At 38.3% G+C, this 26,572-nt stretch overlaps 1 protein-coding gene across 10 annotated transcripts in view; it reads left to right on the forward strand.

Annotated features, from left to right (window-relative positions):
- The window catches only part of ZNF521 (zinc finger protein 521), a 230,432-nt gene that overhangs the window by 102,565 nt on the left and 101,295 nt on the right, over window positions 1-26,572 (forward strand). For all 10 annotated transcript variants that reach the window (XM_064654887.1, XM_064654898.1, XM_064654798.1 and 7 more), the window contains one exon: window positions 10,546-10,630. In XM_064654887.1, the coding sequence (XP_064510957.1) occupies window positions 10,546-10,630 (85 nt within the window). The remainder of the gene's footprint in view (window positions 1-10,545; window positions 10,631-26,572) is intronic.

Here is a 26,572-nt window from a genome sequence, read left to right on the forward strand (position 1 = left end):
TTAAAATGGATATGTAGCCTGAGAACTGCTTGTTTCAGGAGCTTGTACAAAATGAACATAAACAAACCATGTGAAACGTAGTATCTTGTTAAAGAGTACTCTTCTTTGACCTCCCATAGCTCTGTGATGGCTGGTAGTTGATCTTGTGCCTGATTGTTCAAAACTCTGAGGTACTTTTTTTTTCCTGCCAAACCCATCTTTCATTTATACCATCTCCTGCATTGTATTACAAATTATTGTATAAAATATGACCTGTAGTATTATAGACAATGTATTCTGCTGAGTATGATAGCAGAGATGTGTCTCCTGCTAACATCCACCTTCACCATGTGACATTTCAGGACGAGAGGGAGTGGGCACAAATAGACACACAGGAGGTTCCCTCTGAACATTGGGAAACACTCTTACTGTGAGGGTGACTGAGCCCTGGCACAGGTTACCCAGAGAGGTACAGGCACAGGTAACCCACAGGTTACCCTTGGAGATACGCTGAAGTCATCTGGACATGGTCTGGCTCTAGGTGCCCCTTCTTGAGCAAGAGGACTGGACCAGTGGACCCCCAGAGATCAATCTCAACCATTTTGTCCTTCTGTGGTTTCCACCATCCTTTAGTCCCACCCACCAGATGTATGTTGCTGTTACCCTGTTCTTCTTTGGTGGCTAAACCTTTGTTGCTAGTATATGGCTTTGTAAGTCAGGGAATAAAAGGGCAGGGCCTTCTCTGATTTCAATACAGTCCTACTAATAACAATGCACACTTCTAGGAATCATTTGTAATGCCTGTGAAATGCCTCTGAAAAGTGACTTAGAAACACGGCTATTTAGAAATATAGCCATTTAAAAGTTTCTTGCTGCTTGTGTACTCAAAAACAAGGTGTGAGGTAGGAGAAAAGGGAGGTATTTATCCCCTTTGACCATACTTCCACAGTTTCGCTATCCTGATGGACTTCCTCTGTTTTTTGCCTATTCCCAGATTCAGCTTTCTGTGTAAAAAGTTACACTTAATGGCTTTTCATACCTGGAAAGCCACCTCTTCCTCTCTACATATTCCAGTAGGAAGTGGGGTGGTTCACTAACAAAGAATGATCTGAGACTCCAAGCTTCCATATTTCCTTCTGTATTTGTTTTACCATTGCCACAACAGTCCTCTTCTAGGTTTCTTTTCTGATGGCTGGAATAGGTTTAGTGCCAACCTCTAGGAGCATGGTTGTCTGCACACATAACCTTGCAACCATCATTGGCAGTGGCCAACTTGCAATTGATTCTGTTCTGCTGCTTGGTGCTTCTTTCATACGCCTGGTCAGGGAACATCTGCATCACCTGATGATTTTCCTGAACTATCTGTCTTAACCATTCCTCATTTTTCTAATGTTCCCTGCTTCACAGCTGGTAGTTTGTGTGATGGTGGTTGAGTGGTTGAAGTCCTTCAAACCTAGAAGTATGGCATTCTGCTTCTGAAATAAATTCTGCGATCTCTTCTTTTTCAGATAGGGAAGTGGTAGACTGAAGGCCTCTGTAAAAAGAAATGAGCTTATTACAGGACGCACCTAAGAGGAACTGCTGGTATTTTAAGAATTCACCATGGCTAGGCTTCATGAACGAAGATTTGGGAAGGGCTCTACCCACGTTTGTTGCAAGCGCGTTGGTGGCTAAAAAGGCCAATACGAGATAGGCATGACTGGTTGCAAAAGGCACAGCAGAAAGACTCCTTAGATGGTATATTCTGCAAGGCACGATTCTTTCTGCGTTGTCTTTTCTCCTCAAGGGAGAGGATCCTGCGTGCTTTCTCAAAAGCATCAGCAGTGTTATAGATGGTGTGTCTCCAGGCCTCCTGATTGGAGGCCAGAGTAGACCAGGTATGATGATCAATATGACCGAGGCTGAGATGTTGTTTCAGGGAGTCCTTGTATCTTCTCTTTGGGGCTCCTCTCTTGCGGCAGCCGGTGGCAAGTTCACCATAAAGCAAGATCTTAGGGAGGCGGTGGTCCTTCATCCTTGAGACGTGTCCTGCCCAACGCAGCTGTGTTCTCAGCAACATGGCCTCAATACTTGTGACTGCTGCTTGTTCTAGAAGAGATCTGTTGGTCACATAATCTGACCAGTGGATGTTTAGGACTGTGCAGAGACAGCATTGATGGAAGCGTTCTAAGAGACGCAGGTGGTGGCGGTAGATGACCCATGATTCGGAACCATATAAGAGAGTAGACAGCACTATGGCTCTGTAAACACTGATCTTTGTACTTTCTTCAGGTGTTTATTTCACCAAACTCTTTTATGAATCATTGTGGAGAGTGTTGAAGAGTGGCTGAGCAGAGTGCTTGTTTTGCTGGTACACCACTTCCCTGGGCAGCTGTGCTGCCCCACCAGAGGTTTTTCAACTGGGCACGCAGTCAAGCACCATTGCAATGTCAGCAGCTGTGTGCCAGCTCAGATACTACCAGTATATTTGTTAACAATGATGTGGTCTAAGAGCATCTGTACCGGGTAGTACTAAAATTACAGCAATATGATTGTAGGACTCTGTTTATGGCATATTTTGAGTGTAGGCAAGCCTCTGTAAAACCCCGGTCTTGCCAGCGTTATCATGTGAAGCCTTCATTTGTGAAGTCCCATTGACTTCCCGAAGTGCAGAGCTAATTGCATGAGAAGGATCTAAGGGGTTTAATCCTTCTCCTGATACTTCAATGAAAATTAATTTCTTATATATTATGTATGAGTAATATATTTCTGTTTGTACATTAATATTAATGTTGCATATTTCTGAGCACAAGTTCTATTCTGTAGGATTAAATTATCTTGGTAAGTAATAGTGCAGAATTCAGGTTGAGTTGAAAGTGGACAATTAAGGGCAGGGGGAGGGTCCTGAGTCACACTTCAGAAAGTGAAATTAATCAGCATTAAATTTCCATAGAGTGGGAGAAAAGCTGTTGTAGTGTTTAAGTTAAAAAAAAAAAGGTATATAAAAAGCTCCTGATTTTGCCTTTCTGTTAAAATCCAGAGAGCTTTTACAAAATTTGTGATGGAGAAAAGAGACAAGTGTATTCTCTTGTGCGTACTTGCAAACTATTAATTTTATTGGGCTACATCTGTTGCTGATTGTTGATGAAGAAAGTAGTGGCTTTATTGAATGACAGTCTGTCTCAGTATGCTTTTTTTTTAAAACAAAGCAGAAAAAGCAACTTTAAAAAGGAAAAAGTCTATCAGCTTCTGCAGAATATCAGCTTTTCACTTCTCAGGCCTGCCAAGCCAAGCTCCGCTGCCTGTGCTTTGATGCCACGTCATTTTCAAAATTTCAGTTAAGTGTTGATCATAGTTCCTCCTTAATGTCCACAGCCACACAGAGGCTCTGACACAGATGCTGAGTGTTAGGATGCCTCTTGATGGGTTAGCAGCTCTATGGCTTCAGATGGTCTCAGGTTGGCAGTTGCCTTTGGTTTTAAATGCAATGTAAGGAGACAGAAAGAGGTGGGGACACGGACAGAAAGTTCAGTAGCTGACACAATCAGCCCCAAATTCCTGAGCACTGCTCAACACATAGGTGTGCAGAGGTCAGAGACTCAGTTTCACCCAGGATCAGAACCTCAGACAGAAAGACAGAAAGAAGTTGTTTTTTTTATTTTAGATCCCAAATCAAATTCACATTAGTTAAAGCTGTTTGTTTTCATAAACTTTGTAAACCTGATATGAAGTAATTGAGAGAAAATAAATATACAGCCATGTGCTGCCAGGTTTTAGGATTACTTTTCTGACAAGTACCTCACTTCAGTACTGAATTTGAAAGACCTAGAGAGAGTTAAAGGATTAGAGAGCCCAAAGGAAAGAGATGCAGTTTTTAAATGTGGCAAGATGTGTTTCTTTCTGTGTGGGGATGTGGGACATTGCAAGCTAATGCACTTTGTCAGCCAGGGGAAGGAAAGGTTTGTAACTAAGATACGTTGAAGACAGATGTGAGGAAATGCAGAATCCAGGATGTAAAGGTGAAAGACAGCACAGCAGACAATGAATTCAAGCAGAGTAGAGAAGGAAGGACTGCTAGCATGAACATTTGTATTTCTAACTCAAGGTATTTTGGGTATGAATGCAATACGTAACCATAATGAAAAAAATGAGAAAAAAAATGTTTCTCTCCATTTTTCATTTTGCTTACCTTATGGGATTGATTGTATTCTTTCTCTAGGCATGTACTCTCAGACCCGTTATACTTAAAGCCCTGCTAAACAAAAGCAGAACAGAAATGTCTTCATGTAGTCTCCATGAACATGTTTTCAAAAGCAATCAGGAAATACTAATTAAAGGGTGTTGTGTGAGCAATTAGAAGAGTTAGCAATTAGTCAGTTCAAAAAAAATGCAAAGTGACAGTGCCCCATAAGCAAGATAAATAGCTAACTATGCAGTGAAACTGGCTAACATATGCTTAGTTTTTTAAGAGCTTAAGGTTGACAAAATAAGCATCCAGGAAGATAGAAAATAAATCCTCAATTAAGGTACTGTCAAAATTAATCTGAACTATGATGAAAAATGGCTAAATGGACAAAGCTAGGACCGTGGTTGCTCTTGTGGCTCATGCCGGCCCAAGCACATTGCTAATGCTTAGTAAAATAATGGTATAAAAAAATCAGCTGGCAGCATTAGGAGTTAGCACTGGCAAGTTGCTGTAGTTAGTGTGCAAGTTTTGACATGTTTTTTCGTATGATTTGTTGGAAGCTGTTCACCTTCTTTTGGCAGGTTACTGTTCTGTTGGTTTAACAGGTAGAATTAACTCCACCCTGGATTTATATGAGGGGAACTATAAGTGAATGACTGGTATGGGAGAGAAGAATTAGAGAATTAGCACTCAATCTGTGCTAAAGCTGAGGGGGAAAAGCCTTGAAAGTCCCTTTTACTGGTGTGACAAAGATAAATAATGTAACTAGATGTAAACAGGAGCTTATTGGTAGGGTAGCAGGTACATGTCAAAACCATTTTTGGTAGTGCGTGGAAGAGAGGTGTAGAAGGAGTACAGAACAAACTAAGGATGCCTGCAAGGCTGGGACTGAAAATGCAGGGCATTAGAAGCTCTAAGAGAGATTTTGGTAATTTCATATAAGGAATAAGTATTCAATTAAAAGGGGCATGGATACAGGAGATCCAGAAATGGCATATGTAATCAAGAAAACCAGTACTGGTAAAAAATGCTTTGTTGTGGAGCTTGTAGCATGTCCTCCCCATGGAGAAGAATGAAGTATGGATGAGGGGTAATATAATGGAATATAACATACAATAAATGGCTTACAAACACAGAAAAATATCCATTCCAAAATTCTCAGTGAAAGGAGCTGAAGATAAAAAGAAACATTAAGCAGATAAATTTACAATCTTTAAGATGAAGCATCAACAGCCTGGGAAAAGGCTACTAAGCAGACACTTAACAGGGAATGTAAGGCTTATGCATGAAATTACTGGTTTGCGAGCTTGATTTAAACAGTGAGGAACATGAGAGGAAGGCTAATCAAAGACATGATAGAAGAACACCTAGAAAGTTTGGATTAAATGAAGGATAGAGGGCAAAGATTCACAGAGGGAAGGATCATGCTTAAAATTTTCAATAAAGAGTATTTTGAGAGACCAGCCACAACTGCTGACAGAGAAGCCTATAAACATGATTTACTAGGATTTTAGCAAAGCTTTTGAAACAGTACAGCACAAAAGACTAATCTATTGGGTGAATAAGTACAGCATAGGGAGAGATACTTTGTTTGATTAAAAAAGAAAAGAAACACTATCTTGGGTATGGAAAGCATAGGAGTCTTGTGAATTAAAGCATGTTAGTTTGGAGGGGTGAAAAGAATGGAAAGCTTTAAGAATCATTATTTGCACCAATTTTGTTGAACTTACGCGTTATGTCAGTAGTCTGGAAGAAAGAATAAGTAGTAAGCTGATGAAGTTCCCTGATAGTACAAAACTGGGGAAATGTCAGAAAAAAATAGTTAGGTGATAAAATACTGAATGATTTTGACAAGGAGGTGGAGCGTGAGCTAATAAGTAGTTCATTTTCAAGTAATATAATGAGGCTAGGGAATAGAAAAAAAAGAATGTATCAATACCTCAGACAGTCACAGGGCACAGAAGTCTACACAGAAGTATGTTCTGCGTACTTTTGAAGCACTTTTGAATAGAACTGTAAATCCTCTAGTAGAGTGGTTATTAGTTGGTTTACTTTGTTTATAAAAACAAAGAAAATAAAATTCTGTGCACAGAATTGAAGTACCAATTGAAAACCCATATTCCTGTGCCATTTATAAAAGCAGCAAAGTCTCATTTGACATGGCGTGGACACACTGAGCACTCCTATGGAAAAGAAATTTGGAAAAACTGCAAAGTGATAAGTGAGGATGAGCGCAATAATTAAAGGTCTAGGTGACATTAATTATTCAAAAGGTTAGAGAGACACATACATATGCTCTGCATGGATTGAAGGTCCAATCCAAAGCTTTTAAACGAAGTCACAGAGAAGCCTTGGTTCTTGCTGGAAAGCTTCAAATTGGTTCTGAAAAGAGAAAAGCAAGCAAACAGGAGTGCAACAGTCACCTGATGCTCTTGTGAGACCCTTGTCCAAGCAGTTACTCTTCTACAATGATTTTGAATGGCCCCAGCAATGACTTGGGCCTCAGATTTACACTCAGCATGTAGGAGACAAATTGGCACTTAGGTTCTTGATAGGAGAGGGTTCAGAGAAGGATTGTGGGCTTGTTTATTGAAGAGTTTTTATTAAAAGATGAGGTGACAATAATAATAATAATAATAAAAAATAAAAGGACAAAGTTAAACCACTTTCCCGTGTGTGTCTCGCCTCTGGAACAAATCTTTGAGAATTATGCAAGACAACACAATTTAGAACACATTGTGGCATCTCTGGTTACTAAAATGGTCCTGTCTGAACCCATATGGAAATGCATTGGTAAGAGTCTTCTGTGGCCCATCTTTGCTGACATGAGAGTACTCTCTTACAGGAAGTGTGTATTGGCTTGTTTCTGTGTTTGTAGGGACGAATGACAATATTGTCATTATTCTGTCTCTTCAGGAGGCTCACGTGTGTCCTCTGGGAAATGCACTCATGGCAGGTTAGGGTGTAAGTGCCCTCAGCTGTCCACCCTTCATTGTTGTGTGGAGCTGAGGTACTCAGGGCTATGAGCTGGAGCAGCAGGGCCTGTCCTGCTGAGTCCTCCATAGGCTGGCAGCTTGGTCAGAGGGGCAAGGGAGCTCAGCAAGAGTTTCTCGTTGCAAACAACTGCAGCAAGTCAAGGCAAGGATGGCTGTCACAGCCCTGTGCTTCTTTTTCTGTAGAGCTATCTTGCATCACAGAAGGCTGGAGACACTCAAGAGAAATTCAAATGCCTCCTTGAGTCACACTCCAATTTTATTTCTGTGCTGTGTTACACAAGTGCTGAAACAAGGGTTACACAAGGCTTCTTTCCTGGCTATCCAGGCAAGGGGCATGGAGCTGCAGTACCAAGGGCTCATTTCTGTCTTGTTCTCCCAAGTTTCACACTGTGGGAACACAGTGTGAGGAGGGGCTGAGTCTCCCCCTGGATCTCACCTCAGTAGAGAATTGGGGCCAGCCATGAAGCACAACAGGACCCAGGAACTCCTGTGAACACTTACAAGTTCTGTGGTTCTGACAAAGCTTGTGAGACTAATATGTAACTTGCAGTGAAAAAGGACTTCCTTAGAATGCAAAACATATGGAAATAAGTATGTGGGTTTTGTTCAACATGGTGTGAAAATGACTGGGTTTGATCACTTTGAAAATCTAGGAGTAAATGGAATTTACTGAGTTTGCTTTTAAAATAAAAACTTAACCATGCGCAAGTTTAGACACTTTGAGATGAGTGTGTGTTGAGCTAATAAAAGTTGATGTCAACATTTTAGAATATATTTGAAAACAAAAAAGAACTAGTGCTTGATCAAGCAGCAGTCACAAAAACATTCTTCCCTTCATGATAAAAAGAAAACCTCCATGTGTGATTCTGCAAATATGTCAGATCATTTTGAAGAGGCTAGTAAGTACTAGTAAATTATTAGTTTTTTGTTGTTGTCAAATCACTTTATTTTTTGGCATTAGACTTCAAAAAAAACCCCAACCTTTGTATGTGTTGTCTTTATGTACATCAGTCGTAATTTTGCCAACAATTCTTGACATGCACTCTGCATTGCTTTACTAACAAGAGAAAAGACCAGCCATTACATTTATGTTTCTTTGTTTTTCAACAAAGTCACATATCAGGAATAATGCTAGCGGTATGCTAATAAACAACACATAGTGGCAGTCATCAGGGAGTAAGAAATATTTTCTAACTAGTTCTAAAGGGAAACAATGTTTTAAAAAAAGGGAGAGTGATTGTTATTTATTGTTGTTCTGTATGTCAGCATCAAAAAGCATCTTGTAAAGAGCTTAGCATAATAAATTGTTGATCATGACTGTCATTATTTAGAGGTCTTTGATAGATCTAGATGTAGTGCACTAAGGTTAAATTTACCAACATATGATAGGAAATCCTTAGACTGAATCTGATTTTCTACCAATGTTCCTGGTATTGTCAGAAGAACAAAAAAGAGAAAAAGTGTTGTATATTTTAAAACAGGTCACTTTACAAATCTTAACTGTAAAACTAAGTCAAAGCAGATTTGTTTTCTGGGTGCCCATTGATTTTTCTTGTCTGCATAGTCATTTAAATTGGTTACATTTCAGAAAATTGAAGTTAATTTAAATGAAGAACAGAAAAATACGCTTTTGATTGTTTCCACCAAGAAAATATGTGGCACATTTTATTGTCATCAGAAAATTAAAATAGCCTCTGTGTATGAGAAGCAATGGGAGATTTGTGAAGAGGAGCCCACAGGAACACTTAATTTCAGAGTTTACTTTGATTAGTCACTAATATTTCAGTTAACTTGGTAGGACAAAAGAACGTATGTTTGAAAAGTCTTTATATTTCTGCCTACAGGCTCGAAGTAGAAAGATACTTAATAGATGGGCACTTTATCTGTCTGGGACAGGGCATCTAAACTAGATGCTCATAAAAAATGCAGCAAACCTTTATTACTGTTTAGAGTCAGGTAAAAAAAACCCAAACACCTTTTTAAAAATATAAGTTATAATGCCAGCTGTATAAAACTCTTCACAAGTTAAATATATATATATTAGATATATATATTCAAAATATAATACAAGAGAGGCTGTATTATTGATGTGCATTATCCAGTGAACCCTACTTTTTCCTCAGCTAATATATATGAAATCTACAATTTAATACATCTGTGCCAGTTTCTTGCGACTTTACATTCTTTAAAAAATATGTGTTTTGCTGGGGTTTTTTCTTCTTTTTGCTGATGTAGGCAGTGTGCCTGTGGCTGTACAGAAAGATCTGTGTCTCTTGAGTTACTGCCTTGATGTGGCAGTTCAGGGCTTACCTTGACTTCATTGCAGCTTCAAAACAACAATTGAGCTCTCCAGGACTGTTACCTTAGGACTTGAGTCCTTGATACTACAATTATGCAGCTGAATAATTTTATGAATCTGACTTATCTCATTAGATGCCTGGATAACTGCAGATTTTAAGTCTTATGATGAAAAAACAAAATCTTAATTTGAATAAACTCTTAGTTTTTACTTTTAAAACATTGCTTTCCAATATCAACTCTTTGGCCAATTGAGGTTAAGAAACATAATGTGAGAAAATACAATCACATTTTTAGGATGTTGAAATGTCTTGGACAAGTAGTATACCTTGTAGAAAAGTGAAGGAACAGATCTTCTTTAAAAGACACCAAAACAGAAATGAAAAACTTGTCCTGTGCACTGAAGAGAGCAGAGTAATGCATTTCCTGGTTTATAATGAAATTTGATCTGTATACACCATGATTTTTAAGTAATTCAAGCCCAATCTAATGTGGCCAGAAGAGTTGCTCTCTGGCTAATTTCCAGTCAGGCTTCCCAGTTTTAGTATAGTGTTGCCAATAGATATTAAGCAGCTGCCCCGACACAATAACTGTTTGTCCAGACAAGGTGGGATTTTTTCCTCCTTGAAAAATGGCAACCTGATGGACCATTTAAAATGTGTGGTGCAGAGCAGATTTTGCAGCCCTACAGAAAATGAGAGGGAAGCAGATTTCTTATGTCTGTGTTCTTTCCTGGGCTTCTCCCCTGCCCTGTCGTGGGTCTAATCCATTGGTATAAAATGAAGGATTCGCATTGATTTCAGTGTTGTTTGGCTCACATCCCCCATATCTTCATTGTATTTTGCTTTCCTTGGTGTTCTAGCAATACTGATCTGTCTATGGAGTTAGAAAGCTGACAAAAAAAATACCTCTATGACGTTTCAAAAAACTCAGATAAAAGGTAGTACAGAACCTGCAGAGTGTTATATTTTAATATTAATAGTGAAGCCTTAATGAAAACACTGCTGGAGAGCTTTAAATGACCACTGTGAACTCGATATTTTGAGTTATAATGAAATTATTCCAATTGTATGTTTCAGTAAATTTTATCTACCCTTGTTTCTTTAGAAGAAGACCTACCAGTGCATCAAATGTCAGATGGTTTTCTACAATGAATGGGATATCCAAGTTCATGTTGCAAACCACATGATTGGTAAGTGAAGCACTAAAACTTCTCAAAGACAGCCAGCCATTTCTCTTACTCATGATCACCATTGCCTCTAAAATTAAACAGAGTTAAGGAGAAATTAATTGTGGATCCATCAATGATTAACCTAGGCATGATTGATTTTTTTATTCATATTATTAGACTTGATAAAGCCTTAGCATATTTTATTTTCTGCAAGGGCTAGTTTAGACTTCTGCAGAGAATTATATATCCACTACCAGTCAAAACACAGGTGATTAGCAAATTAAACTTCTAATCATTTTTGCATTATTGAAAACAAACTAACAGGAATGGTTAATGAACTGGTTGTTAGCTTTCCGTAGAGTTTTAGACAGGTTTTAATTTCAGATGTTATTATGGTAATGACACTACTGTGTACTTCTCAAGCACCTCAGTACCAAAATCAAAACTGGTGAGTTTTTGTCATTAGGAAACATAAATAATTCAAATGGCCATAAAATAGTATTGTTTGTTATGTTTGAGCAGTCTGGAAAAAAATCCTGAGTGTATCTGTATACAATTAAATACTATAATTTATTTGAAAAAATAAGGAATCGTGGTATACAGTAATGAAATCCACTTTTTAAGGTACAAGCATTTAAAAAGTCTTTTAGGATTCCTGAATCCTGATGTTTACAAAGCTGTTACAGTTGTAAATTGGAATAAAACAAAAGCTGTTTTTTCTTTGATATTCATATTTTCCTATTATTTGCTGATTCCCTTAGGTTTACCCATAATGTTTTCAATTTGGTAACCACTCAGTAATAGCACTAAGAGTTCTATCAGCCAATTAAATTTATCAAGCACATCATTTGCCCACTAATAAGATAACATTGCCAGGATTGTCTTGTGTTTTTTTTTAGTCTCCTTTCCAAATTTCACTTTTCAAAACAGAGATGAATACCACTGATTTTTTACTCCTGCTTTCCTTATGCTGGCTTTCTCACTGTAACAGGAAAGCATGCAAAGCAATGACCAAACAATATGGTATAGAAGCCAATAATTACATATCCAGCAGAAAATCATTTGCTTGGGTTTTTTTTTTCATTTTATATTTTAAAAATATTTAGTTTGATGCTAAACTTTTTTTTTCTTTCAAGGTAACATGCAAATTTCTTCCATGAATACTTAGCAATTTGGCTGCAGTGTGAAAGAAAGTTACCTGCCAAAACTTAAGAGCCCGTTTTTCTGTGTACTTTATTTAAGTTGATATACCTTTAGAGCATGAGCATTTTACATATTTTTCATAAAAATGAATAAATGGAAATGACAAACTGGTTTTGTAAAGGAGCAAAGCTATTTACCTGTTGGGTTAAGCCTTAATTTGACATTTTGTGTCTTTGGGTAGGAGATAATTTGAACTGCTTCACAGTATTCAATCTGTGTCAGTAACATGGAATTTAAAAGCAGGGTACTACTAACAACAACACTCACCATTTCTGCTGTTTTATTTGACTACAGTGTTCAACATGTTCTTAATTGTAGCATACAGTGATACTGAAATGTGACCGGGAATATGGATACTGTGCATAAGAGATGAAATTGATGATGTGTTTGCTTGCCACCCACTTCCCAAGTGCCTCACATTTTCAGAATAGGAGCTCACTTCATGAAATACTCAGACTTATTTTTTTCCTCTGTTTTCTGGATGAGTTTTATTAAAGGGTCAGAATGGGAGGAGCGAAACAAGGAGAGAGTCAGTAAAACAGGACAAATCCATTTAGCTGGCTTCAGCCTGCAGATCTGAAAAGACATATTTTCTTAAACTGAGCTATTAACTGCTGATGTTTTATTTCTAAAAGCTGGAAGAGGTTGAATGAGAAAGAGAGCCTTCTAAAAAAATATTTAATTGTTTTGTCTGTGTTCTATCTAATCATGCATGATATTACTTCATGACATAACCATAGTGACACAGATTTAAACGTGCTTAATATAAAATCTTCCCAGTGAAATAAAGGAGCCTGCAAAACATGCAGGGAGATTTGCCGGTCATGCGTGTGGTAATCCGTGTTCAGTGGAAGATTCTTATCTGCACTGCCAGACTTAACAGTGCAGCTCCTAATGATGTAGCCTCGATTAAGCAAATGCGAGGGGATTTTGTGTTGAGGTGGAGTGAAAGGACTATCAGCATTCTGGAGAGTTTTGAATGTGACCTCGGAATTGAAGCACAGGGAAAAATAATTTCTGTTCTCCAATTCTGTTAGTCTTCTCTCCACTAATTGGATTTTTCCTTAGTTATCTTTCTAATTTTACTCTCCCCCTCCTCTTTAATTTATATCATTGTTCGCAGGCCTTTTCCAAGACCATGTTCTGTCTAGAGAGAAAGGTTCAAGGGGTGACATCAAGCTATTTAAAATTAGCCATAGTTTGTGTGTATTTGTAGGTTGTGTGAATATATATAATATATACCTATAGTTGTCTGCATGCATATCAATATGTAGATTGAAAGATATATTAAATGAAACACTGAAGTGAATATTGACTTGTTGACACAGCACATTAACCAAGCAAAAAAAAAAAAATGATTTCCTAAAGACATTGGTCCCTCCCTTTTTTACATGTATCTGATAAAATCTGTCTTCTTGCCCTGATTTCCTAGTAGGAGATTGGCAGAATAGGATGTAGTGTCTTTGATCCTCTGGGGTAAGCAAAGTAAGAAAGCTTTGGGAAGATGCAGAGAAAGAAAAGAGTTTGCAGGCAAGGGAGGGGGAAGATAATGTGGCAAGGGAAGAGTTAAAAGCCGATAATGTGATAATCCCTAGATCAAATGTAGGGGCAATAAATGCCTTTACAGACATCATTGCACTGTGTCAGGAACTGTTATTTCCTCTCACAGTAAAATGTTCCCATTATCTGTGTTGTGGTTATTGATGGATGTAGTGTCTTCTTACCTGAAGGATTCCATAATCATAACTCAGAAAAAGGGAGGCAACTGGGACATGGGACAAACGTGAAAGTGGAAAGTCATCTGCCAAACTCACTCTGAAATGAGTAGGAACCACTAATAGAGACAATGCTCAACCCACTGAGGGAAACAGTTGCTACCCACTGTCATGATGCAGTTTGAGAGCCTAGAAAAGTTGATGGCGTCCCATCTAATTACTGTGCCCCTTGAACATGATCCCGGGATGTAAACTGAGTTCACGTTGCTAACATCCACAGAGAGAAGTTGCATTATGGAAGGTCACTGAGGCAAAGCTATGCTTATAAAACCCCAGTGTGAAACTTAGACTTTTAAATAAGGCAACTGGAATTACTTTGTTGGCTAAAATAGCTCCACTGAGGGTAGGTATTTTTAGGTTGTGTATATGTGTGTGTTTTTGTCTAATCAAATATAATCTCAACTAGACATTTAGCAGGGGAAGAGGGATTAGAGGCTATTTGAAAAGCCTCTTACTCTTCTTTGTTAGGAGGGTATATAGCATTTTTACAGATTTTATTATACATTTCAATCAATTCAACAAGCGGGATTATGCCACCTAATGGAAAATAAAATCTGCCAATGACCCAGTGAAGTGTAAACTTAAGTATCTTTGACAACAATGCAATTTACATTCATTATTATACAAGTTATCTATTCAAAAGATGTCATAGGGGCAGCTTTCCCCAATAACTACATGTTCATTAGTTCTAGAACTTTCCATTCTAAAACTGCTCTGCAGCCTTTAATCAAGTCTTCATAACATCTTTGGGATGGGACAGGGCAGTAAGCCTTTTCCATTGAATGGATCAGGACAAAGAGGCATAGAAGTGAAATTCCTTGCTTGCGTTAAGTGAGCTAAACTTCAGATCTGTCCACACATTTCTAGACACTGGGCTTCATCAAGCAATGCCTGTGTTTGCTTAAACTACACACTGATTCAGGCTTAGGCTAGAGGACACTAGCAGACTGAAAGCAAGGCAAACCATGTTTTTTTTTAAATAGGCCCTGTGTTTTGGTATTATTTTGGACCTAGATGTAAGCATGTACCTTTGCTTGGATAATTTGTAAGAATGATTGCTGAATGAAGACCTTGATTTTGGAGTATGTATTGAAATTTGTGGGGAAAACAATTTCCAGCTTTGGAGTGGGAAAGGAGGAAACATAAATCCAGATGTGTTTCATATGGGTTTAGGAAGTATTGGCATAAAAGGTAATTCTTCAGTCACCTTCTTTCTTCTACTTTTTCATCTGGGTGGAATACATAGCATTTTTAGCAGCTTTCTTTGAGAAAATTCTATTTCTGGGTGTCTGTGGAATTCTATTTCTTCATGGTGTCTGTGGAAAAGAGGCTTTCTGGCATCCTTTTGTTTTCATCACATAGTTTACAGTTGACATTTGACCTGAGAGAGTAAAAAAAGAGTCTGCTGTTGTTTATGTTGTTTGCCGAACTCCACTGTTTGTCCTATTATTTTCTCTGTTATTTTAAACAGACATGCTAAACATTGTTTCATCTTTGAGTGATTCCTTTACATCTGTAGTATCTGATGCAGTTCAGTGTAAATAGACTAAACAGTTGCTGTAGCAGTTGCCTAGGATTTTGCACACATGCAGCATGGCTCAGAACGGGGGGAGCTCGGACACATTTAGCTCAGGAAAGGAATTACTCCATATAAAATTATGAGGCTCACCAGCAGTAGTGTAAATTTGTAAGTGCTCTGAGTAAAGTGCTGTTAGGCATGAGATAATGTAAAGAGATGACATTGCCAAGAACTATTTATGAAAAGCTTAATTTTTTTCACTCTGATAATTCTTGACCAATAATTACCAGCTTCTAATTATCTATTTTAGTTAGAAAGAAATTTCTATCACTATGGAGGTTGGCATTGCAACTAGCGCATAAATCCCCAAAGAGGTAAATGTGTTCCAAACAGCCACAAACAACTGTCTCATGAAACATAGTGAGCAAATTGCGAGCCGCTGGCTGTGCACAACAGAGCAGCACATTTACCATTGAGGACTGATCAGGCTGACAAAGAGAATGATAAAGGGGGGAAACAGCCACAATCTTTGTAGCTTGCTGCTACTTTTGTCAATGAAGGAAGCAAGTCCCAGTGTCATAGCAAGAACCACTAGCCCTCTGAAGAGTTGGGGAGCGAAGGGGAAGGGTGTCATGGTCAAGATTCAGTACCTTTTTGAAACCCTACTTTTGACAGTTAATAAATAGGTAATTTCTGATAAGTAAATAGATTTTCCTTTCTTTAATCTTTTCACTATCATGTATAAAACAGATTTCGTGAAGTATGTTGTGGTGGTGTGAGAGCTTGTTTTTGAGTGAAGGATGTTATGTAGCATTGAGCGAGGTAGCAGGTATGAGCAGGAGAAGGAAATGAAGGGAAAGGAAAAAAAAGGTGCCAAGCAATGAAGTTTGAAAGGAATTGGGAAAACAGGATGAAGCAATCCTGCAGCTGACAAGAAGAATTCTAGTTTACACCAGCAAATACTTCATCAAATACCACGTAAACAAATCTATGATGGAACAATTGTATTTTAAAAAAGATGAGTATGTAGAAAATGAGACCTAACATTTTAATTTCTGTGCAAAGAAATTTTACAGCTGTCTTTTGCAATAGCAAGTAGTATGTAACCATTAGAAGATGTAAAGACACATTTTAGTGCAGGTCATGATTTTTGTTTTTTTCAGCGACAGTGATATAAGTGTATAATATGTATATATACTTGAGTGTTGTGTGGATGTGCATGTTTGCATTATGCATGTATTAACTGCCTGCATAATAAACCTATAAAAATAAGTCATCTTATTTGCCTCACATTTGTGCAGTGTACATTACGGTACGTGTGGACAACATCACTGATGTCAAGACAAAGGAAATATCTCAATCAGCTTTCTGGAAATCAGCCCAAAAAAATTTTTGTCTGATTGTTATAGCATGCAGCATTCACACATTCTGTTATTTATCTAATGCCTAAAGTCATTAAACACCATGATTTTCCTTTCACTTATGGAGAAAGCTGTGCTGAGCAACTATTACTTGTTGCACCATGTTGGCCTCAAGTAATACATCTTCAGAACATCAGTTTAATCACTCTGCAGTAAATCTGATGTTGTGAAGCCCCTCTTACCTGATATTTGGAGATAAAGAATCCAAATATATGGATCTACAAACTAGAGGAGAAAGGAGGTGGAGAATTCCTTTCGTTAGTCCTTTTTCCCTGGGTTATAAGTAGTAAGAAATGGAAATTGTCGATTTATAGTGAAGAGAGGGATCATACCCTCTTAGCATCAGGAAATCATTTGGATGCCTGGGAATCTCCTGTTTACAGGCAGAGCTGGCAAGTAAAAAGTTAGAGGAAACTTGGTCACCTTCTCTGCAAAATGAGGAGATGTAATTGAAATATCCAGGAAAACCAGCATTTGGAATTAAATCTGAGAAAACGTAGGTTTATTTCACGAGAAGCTAGGTTACAAAATAGGCAAAATCTGGGCTGTTTAATACTAACATGAAGCTACTCTCTTGTGGGCAATGCTGGCTTATTTGAAAAGCCCATAAAGGGTTTCTGCATGGACCATACAAAAGGGATACTTTCTCTTTAATAGCCATCTGTACAGGAGAGATGAGAAGTGGGCCAGGTCATCTCTCCTCAGCTGTCATGATATTAACGTAGGTAATGGAGCAAGCTCTGCGTTCTGCTGGGTGTTGTTTTTCATAGATGTTCATCGATTTACACAGATAATTCTATTTATTTCTTAGAGTTGGTCCAAGCAAACCAGGCAGAATAACAAACACCAAAGCATTTCAAATGACTTTATCTTTGTTGTTTAGTAATGTAACTTTTGTCTAAAAAATGGTGTCACACCTACTGTGCAGATGGCTGCATGATTTGTAAACCAGCCAAAACATTTAAACAAATGTGTGATCTGGGGATAGATTAAATAAAGGATAAAATGGAGTGTGGACCACAAATTCTAATAATCAGATGATTTTAAGTTGTGTGTGGTGTGGAGCGATGGTTGCGGCGATAGCAGGGAACGCTTGCCAATGACAGCAAGGTGCCTTACAGATCTCAGGATGGAGCCTGTGGCCTAGTAGGCCTCAGTTTGAGAGCTGCACATTTGCTGTACAGCTGGCAGCTCTGTATGGGGACATCAGATAAAACTTATGTAAAATGAAGTGTTATTGCTTAGTATGAAATTGTGCGGGGAGGGAATTTGCAGACAGTAACTGAAAACAGAATTCATGGTACCAATGAAGCAGACTGTAAATATGAAGAGGCTTTAATTATCTGCGCAATTTAACAAAAAATTCAAGATGTATTTGGAAACAGCAAAGGCAGCTGTAAACACACTGGAGCAGCACCATTCACTGGGCTACAGGTTCTGGGCGTCGCCTGTTTGGGCTATGGGTGCCCCATCACTGCCACCCTTGGTCCCTGGGAGTCTGCTTTCCCCCACCGAGCTGCTCTGCTTGGAGCTGGTGCTTCCTTTCAGGGGTTTGAAGCAGCAATGGCTGCTTGCTTTTTGAGACAGCTTTCAGGAAGTCTCTCCAGGCTTTTAAGATCATGAATGGTTCAGCCAGGACACAGTTTGCAAACATCTATGAACCCTTTTTTGGGCTGGGGGGGAGGGGCGGTGGTGGGGTTGAACCTTGGACTGAAAAAATTTTAAGAAAATAGAATGAAAATGTCTTATTATTAAATAGTAGTAGTAGTAGTAGTAGTAGTAGTAGTAGTAATAATAATAATAATAATAATAATAATAATAATAATAATAATAATAATAATAATAATAAAAGGAGTATCTAAAAAATGCCCACAGTACAGGCTGGAGTTCATTCTGTAAAGAAATGAAGCAAGATGCATGGGAGCTTTAGATGTTTCCTGCATAAATGCCTGTGGTATGAATAGCACTCGACGAAGGGGACGCTGTCAAAAGGCAGTTCCAGGCAGTGTCAAAGTCGTTCCCTTCCCTCTACCTGCCGTAAGATTCTCCTCCAAGCCATGGCAGTGATACACTGAGTATGTTAATACTTAGACACCATGGGCTGAATTAATGGCAGGGTGTCAACCTTCCCTTTTGTTCTTTGCTGCTGACCATTTGAATCGCAGGCTTTATCGGTAGCCGTAGCACATTTCCATAGCTGTGTTTAGCTGTCAGCACCGAGGGCAGCCTCACCACTGCTTTTCTAAACCGCCCTTGTTCCGAGCAGGGAAGCCTCCGATTCTTCAAGGGGGCTCATCCTGAGGTTTCTTCCTCTGATGTAAGCGCAGGAAGCGAAACAAAAGAAGCCAATATGGAGAGTGGGTGTCGAACTTGAGCTGCTCATATTGTTGCATTTGGTGAGCTGACGGGGTTTCGTAGGTCACCTTTAGAATTATGCCTATGACAGCAGTAGCTACCTGCCAAGATTGCAAGGTATCTCACAGCTCTCAGGATGGAGCCTGTGGCCTGGTACGCCGCCGTTGGAGGGGCACACATTTGCTGTACAGCTGGCAGCACTGTATGGGGCAGCAGTGTGGGCTGTTAGGGAGCTGGAAAGGAGACAAGCATGAAATTTCTTCTAACCCCAACTCTGTTTTTCTGTACTGTTGGCTGCTTCTCAGTTTCTTGACAAAAAAACCAATCAGGCACCCTTTAATCCGCCTGTGATTACCAGTGGTATAAAAAGAGAAGCATAATGAGGAAAAATGCCTCGTTTTGTTGCCTTCAAAAGCCAACAAATTGGAGTTAACTTGACAGGAAGTGGCTTAATAATTAGATTATTTATTTATTCCTGACACATATCCCCCTGTTACTAGTCTCAGGAGATCCTGTAGATGGTACGATTTTCAAGCTGCCATTACTTCGCTGTCTTCTGTGAACAAAGAAGCTACTGTCTATCAGTCAATTAAATGCACTCTTTAAGCAGAGGCTGAGAAGTCCTCAATGGATAGAGCCCTGGGACATTGTGGCTGATGATTCCTTTCTCTGTACTGTACATCACACTCTCAACTACAGTCCCCACAGAGATGGAATAAAGTCATGCATTAAAATATCACTTGTTGATTTGTTTGCTAATGAAGAGCCATTGAAATGTTTGTGTGTTTCTGTGGCAAAATTGTTGATAAAAGGACTACTTGCTTGCATATCTTACTTCATCTTCAGTAAGCGCTTATTTAAGACTTAGTAAAATTAAAGTCAACAAATTAAGGAAAAAACAGAGAGATGGATAATATTGGTTTACTTGCAATTCACATCAATGTAAATAACACTAAGGACAGCAAGAAGAGAGAAAGGGGAATAATAGTACTTCAGCCATGTCTGTTATAATTTTCATTAGTAACAATAAGGATCTCTGATGGTTTTTTCCTGATGCGATAGTGGGCACCTATTTTAAATAATGAAAATGCTAAAGTATTCCTTTAAAAATTATCCTGGACATGTAAGAATGTTATATTAAAAAAAAAAAAAAATGAGGGAGTTTTTTTCTGGGTTTTTTTGCATTTCTTTCTGGATTTTAAATACACTCAGTTAACAAAAACTTCTGATACTGAGGGATCAACTGTGTGGCATTGCCCTCTTAGTTGAGGAAAGTACAACCATGCCAAGCTAGTTAGTAATGCTGGTTAAGGGTGCATGCTTAATGCAGAATCACCAAGGTTGTTCAAAACTGGAGCTTCTGAGCTTAACACCCTCTCTTACTCTCCCCACCCACTCCCTCCCTGCCAGGCTTCCTAACTGGATCTTAACATAATCTCTGCCTTTTCACCATTCTTCTTCCACCTTCCAAGAGCCCAAATCACCAGAGTGGACTGGTGTGGACCACATTTTGTGCAGGGCTGGAAAGGCGGCCTTTTACAGAAGTTGGCATATGTGTATATCTTTCTCCACACTGAAAATCATTAATTGGCAACATCCATCTAAAGGTGATGCACATCTTATGCTGCTCATCTTAATGAGCTATATTTGCTCTGAAGAAGTATAGATAGTGCTATAGCAGTACTCTAGTGAACTGAATTCTGTTCTGAATTTAGCCCCTGTATCGCCATTTGCAACTGCAAATAGAGCCTGCAAGTGCTGTTTTATATACATATGTAAAAAATATACATAAAGTCACTCACTCTAGGATTATTGTTTTCAATGAACTTAACAACAAGCTATTGGGAATTAATTCAAACCAGCCTCAAATTGGAGTGTTTCCTATTCCTATCCTGTTATTCCAACTCATTTTATTAGAAAAAGCTTAGATACTCAGAGGTGTTCTATAATAGAAAATGAATTTGAAACCCATTCATTAATTGGTGATTAATACATTTCAGGATTAGTTTAAGCAAGGCCCTACCTCCTGCCCAGTCAAGTATGTTCTGGTTAATATCCAATTATCTGCACCTTCGTACTTATTATGTCTTAATATTTCGGATATGATAACCAGAAACTTGAGAGTAATGCTAATGAGGAGCATAGAACAGGAATTAACCGGTGACACTCTCAATGATCCTTACTGAGGAAAGTAACTCCTTCAATCTCCTCAGCATAACAGTCAAGCCACCATCACACTTGCACTAAACAGTACTTTCAATGCAGCTGTTATGGGAGCTTAGAATGATATTTATGTTAAAATCCTTATTTTTACATGCCTCATAGACAATCTGTGGTCAAAAGATGTGGTCCTGCACATTCTTTTTCACATGTAGAGTTACCTTATTTACATAGAGTCAGCAGAAAATTAATAGTAAAGTGGTGATACTTACTTCAAATACAAGCTGTTTTGTGATTGAATGCACCCTCTTCTATGCATGGGTGTATGCATGTGTATATGTAAGCTGAACTATCTATCATGTCCTTTAGCTTGTAATACAGCTGCTTCAGCAGCCAGCAAACCATGTACACGTGTCTGTGAAATAAATAAAAAATTTTAAAAAATCTAATTTATAAATATGAAGTGTAAATATTGCGGAATCAAAATTTTCCATGTACAAAGTTTTCAGGCTTTTAAAGTTCAATCTCAGGATTCACGACTGTAAAGAAATTATTATATACCTTCTTAGTGAAACATACAAATAAAACCATTGCACCAACATATCCGTGGGGTAGAACTGAGTAATTCTGTCATGTGGCCTTAAAATAATGTAGTTATAGAGGTAAATTTAATGTATAGAGAGAAAAAAAGAAGAAACATTCCTTTTGGCATATTTTTTTTCTTAACTAAGTTACTATTTGAATACGTTGGGCAAGTCAGAGCATTAGGAGAAGCCCCAGAGGAAATGAAGCAGTGGACATAGTGAAGGAGACCTGTTGCTCAAAGGTGCAAAGCCACATAACACGTTAATTTTATTACATGAATATATGGTACTTATCCAAGACACTTTACAGGATATGCTATTCATAGTGTAAGGGACAAAGCTTAGTTCAGAACACTGTCTCATTCGCTGTGATTGTGATGAAAGGTACCAGTTTCATGTTTGGATTAGACTGAATGATGAAAGGAATAGTATATTTTTATGATCAAAAGCAATCATAAAACACATGTACAGTGACCAGTGTTAAGGATATGCCTGTAACATCCTACTTTGGCTTTCTTTTTCCAGTGCCTAGCCATACAATTCAAATTTTCTATCATACGGCAGTTTTTAGAGTGTTGCAGTTCAGGACGACAGCAGTATATTCTTAATATCTAGCTGTTTGGCTAGGCACTCTTTTTCCCAACCCTCTCACAGGCAACCTTTACAATGAACCCACTGTTCTTCTGGCTTCATTGCTTTTCATTGCACACCTATGTGAGTGCCAAGACATTAGATAACTGTGCAAAAAAATCTCCCCCACACCAAGTCACCCAGATGAGACTCCTGCAGAGCACTGTGTAATTTATTGAGCAATTTGGGAGATGTTGATGTTTACTACCTCTTTCAATTAGACATTCAGAATCAATGCAGCCTTCTATTTCCTTCGAAGTTTGGTTAAAAAGCCTAACCCAAATATCACTTAGTGCAAAGTGTGATTTGCGAACTGTCATAACATGATCAAATCAAAACCAATTTTCACCAGAGAGCAGTTAAATACTCATCTCTTCAGCTGAGTGACATTTCCCTGCCAAATCTGAACTTTTAACCCACACTGCTCCTTGTGTGCTGTTATTCTTCAAGTCAGATTTAACAGGGATGGTATTTTTAACCTCTTTGGAGGTTATATATGTAACTGAGCTTAAAAAAAAAGAAGGCTAAAATGTAAAGTATAAAAATAAAAATAAATAAGTGAAAAATGAAATAAATAGGCTTGGGCATAGAGCTAGCCTAGAAAACATAATCTTAGGGATACTTCTTAATAATGGAAAAATTTGCTACTTTTACCTGCTGCATTTGCACTAGTGATGGAGTATGCCTAGCAGTACAGACCAGAATTGTACCGCCAGGAAAAATCCTTCATGGTGGTGCATGGGAATAAATTAGGTGACAGAAAATAGGACTCTAATTTCTATGATATGTCACCTAGGTTATCGTATTTTACATCAACTGCCGCTTTTGTGCTGCATGTGCATCTCTTTCAACTCTTGCAATGGGTCCTTCAGGCCAGTCTTTCTGTGGGCTGGTAATTTTCTTTGTCTCCTTTAACCTAAAGCTTCAGTAGGAGAAGTTCTCTTCCCTGTCAAGAAAAACACTCTCAATACAGTTCAGCTGCCCTTTCTTTCTTAAATGTATCCTTCCCATCCGCAGATTTGGAAGGATCTTTGACTCAAAGTTCTCTTCCTGCATTATCTCCCACACAATATTAAAAGTTGACTTTTTCATCACATTACATTGTCTCTCTCTCTCTCTCCTTTGCTTTGTGGCATTCTCCTTTCTTGTTTGGAAGGGGAACTCCTTTTTTTTCCAAGTCCTGTTTTCACATCTTTGCTTGACATGGTACAAAGACAATTTTTAGTTCAGAATATCGAAACAGGAGTCAGAATGGGTGCAAGTTTGTGGTGGTTCCAGCATTCTCAATTACTTCTTCACTAGCCTAGAACAAGCCATTGACATGTGAAATGGAGACAGTACTTAGCCACAGAGATTTTTCAAGACAAATTAGTTAATGTACATTCAGAAGGAAAAGTACCGTAATTCTGTAAATAGCAAGCTATTAAATCATTTGTGTTTTTTATTATCTCTTGGCTAATGGGGAGTTCTGCTGCTTGCCTTAGAGCTCCCAAATTTGGTTCATATTTCCTATCCATTTCAGAGTGTAATTTAAAAAAAATATTGTTCCTCCTTTACTGTATCATCACACCTCACAGATGCTGTCCAGCTGATTTCTATTCTTGACATCACCTGCTCCACACAAAAGAAATCATCCTTTTTTTCTTCCCCAGTCAGAACCAGATAACAGAAAGAGAGTTAACAGAAAAAAGAGTTAACAGAAATTGTGATGGCTTCCTTGAGTCAATAACACTGGCTTATTCCTCTTCAGAATTTGTCCTTCATCAGTGCAATTCTGAAAGTTGCTTCCTCTACACTACAGGTCCTGTACCCTGCACAAATCTCTTTCTCAATTTCTTTATATTCTTTTGTCATATGAAAACATTTTTTTTCCCCCTTACCTAAACCAGTTGAATTCTTTCATCTTTCTTGGCTGTCATTAACTTGCAACCAGTTATTGCTGTGCTTTTGTAACAAGTTGGTGGGTCCACACTATAAAATGTGTTGTCAGTCTTTAGCGTCAATCGCTTATTGTGGCGTTCAGCTAAGTTTTGTGAAAATAACACACTTGTGCACCTTTGGGAGAGTTTTAATTTTTCAGTATTCTCTGTTGAAATTACCTAATTTTTAATCTATAGTAGTGATTCCATACCAGCTATATCTGGCACCACAGATCTTGTAGCTTTAAATAGTGTGCCTTAATATTGCCCCCTTTGTATGCTGTATTGTAATGAGGCAACATCACTAAATTGAAGTGAAGGGTGATTGTTGCACAGGGAAGACTACTACACCGTGGGGTCTATTTGCACCAGATTATTTTTTTATTGTTGTTATTACAACCCATCTTCTTTACTCTCCTGATACCAAACTTGCTTTTGGACATCCATGCAGCACAGGGGATCTTTAAAAACATTTTGGACATCAACTTGGCTCTTAGGTACACACCGATGACTGTTCAGTTCCAGGCTCTGGTATCCTGGGTGGCTTTGCAATACTTTAGTGATACCAGCTTGGTCTGTTCACGAGACTTGCAGTGTTCTTCATCATTTGCTCTTAAAAAAAGTATTTGCTGCTGATAGAAGTGACAGACATTTCTTGCTAACCATTTTCAGACAGGAGCAATACTAGATTTATAACAAGTGGAACATGCTTTTTACCTTCTTGCTATTCCCCATACATTTTACAACACAGAAGAGTGTAAGAATGATTTTGCTTGAGCTGTTTCCTTTCCTTTTGGCACTGTGTTCACATTCAAAGGAAGAATTATAGCAGTGGTGTCAATTTATCATCCATGATCTCTAGGAACCTTCTGCAAAATCCAATTTCACCCAAGAAAGAAAAATTATTATTATTGTGAAGATACAAATATTTTAATAAAGACATTTTCTTTTCAAAAATCATTCCAATCTACAGTGGCAATGTCTGAACATCGGCTTCAGCAAGGTAAGAGTGCAGATTTCTGCCGTAATTGTAGAAGAAGCAGCCTTCATCCATGCAGGCAAGTTTTAACTGATTTGTCAGATGATAAAGTGTAGGATAATGATTTCTTTTGTGTGTATGGAGGCAAAGAAATTGTCCTGTGTTCTACAACAAAGGGGGCAGCTCAGAAGACCATAGCAGACATACTTACTGGAGATACAGAGAACCATTGTCCATTCCCATATACCCTCATCTCTGTCGCCTGATGCCCGATCACTTTTGATACATTGGTAGCAACATTTTTGTCACCCCTCCCACTGAAGCTTGGGGATTCAACGTCCCCTCTGGTCCTCTGCTAAGGGGTGGACATAGAAAGTACAGCTCATTGCGTGACTTGCACAGTTTCAGGGCTCCCAAATGTGTTGGTCTGTGGCTCTGGGGGCCACATTCTTTGGTCCTGTCCTTGCCAAGATTGTTTGAACCAAGAAAAGTGTCCCAAAGCGTGAGTGTCACAGGGTTCACAGGCTCCATTGTGTACCCCTGTCTGTGTCTGTCAGCGTAAGTTTTAAATGGGCTTGCATGGCAGCACCGGACATCCAGAATTGTAATGAAAAGGTCTGATCCTGAAAACATGTGACTACGCATACGATTTCATTCACGTGAATAGATGTCACAAGCTTCCTTTTATGCAGGAATAAGTCTGTATATGTTCTCAAGTATTTGTAGGATTGGAGCCTAAATTGCCATTCCGGGTGGTATTTTAACAATATGTTCTAAATGCAGAAAAAAATGTAAGTCTTCTGTAATGAAGTCATCATCCCATTAAAACATCTTTTTTCCCTCAGTGATACCAAACTCGAATTTTGAGCTGTAATTTGGATTTTTTCCATCTTTATGAAGATGGCACATTTTTTTTCATTGTAAGGCAGCTCTTTTTTTTCCCCCAGTTTCTTCTTTAACTTAATATGGTGGCCCTGTAACATTCCCATTCAAATCAGAAATTAGAGCTGATACACCTTGAATTGAACTATCAATTCTTTTAAAACTGACGCTAGTTCCACCCTACTTGGTCATACAAACTTCCGATTATGGGCCAGAGAGCATTGATTTTTAGCTGTCATTTCTAGCACACACACTGTAGAATTGAAATTTAAACCTTAATTCACTCTATAATACAATTAATTTTTAATGTGCAGTAATACTAATTGAAATAGCCTGAATTTAGTAAGTCACCACAAGACATTTTCAAAAGCAGGAGTCTCCACCGAGAGCTGGAAGGACGGATAATCATTGTTACAGTGTTTACAGAATAAATGCACACTCTGCAGGCAATTCCATGCAAAGAATTGGGGTTTTTTTCTTAGTTTATATTAATATATTTCATTGTGGATTTTAGTATTTTTTCAGTGATTCCTGCT

Source organism: Pseudopipra pipra, chromosome 1, assembly GCF_036250125.1.
Source record: "Pseudopipra pipra isolate bDixPip1 chromosome 1, bDixPip1.hap1, whole genome shotgun sequence".
In the NCBI taxonomy this organism is placed as follows: Eukaryota; Metazoa; Chordata; class Aves; order Passeriformes; family Pipridae; genus Pseudopipra; species Pseudopipra pipra.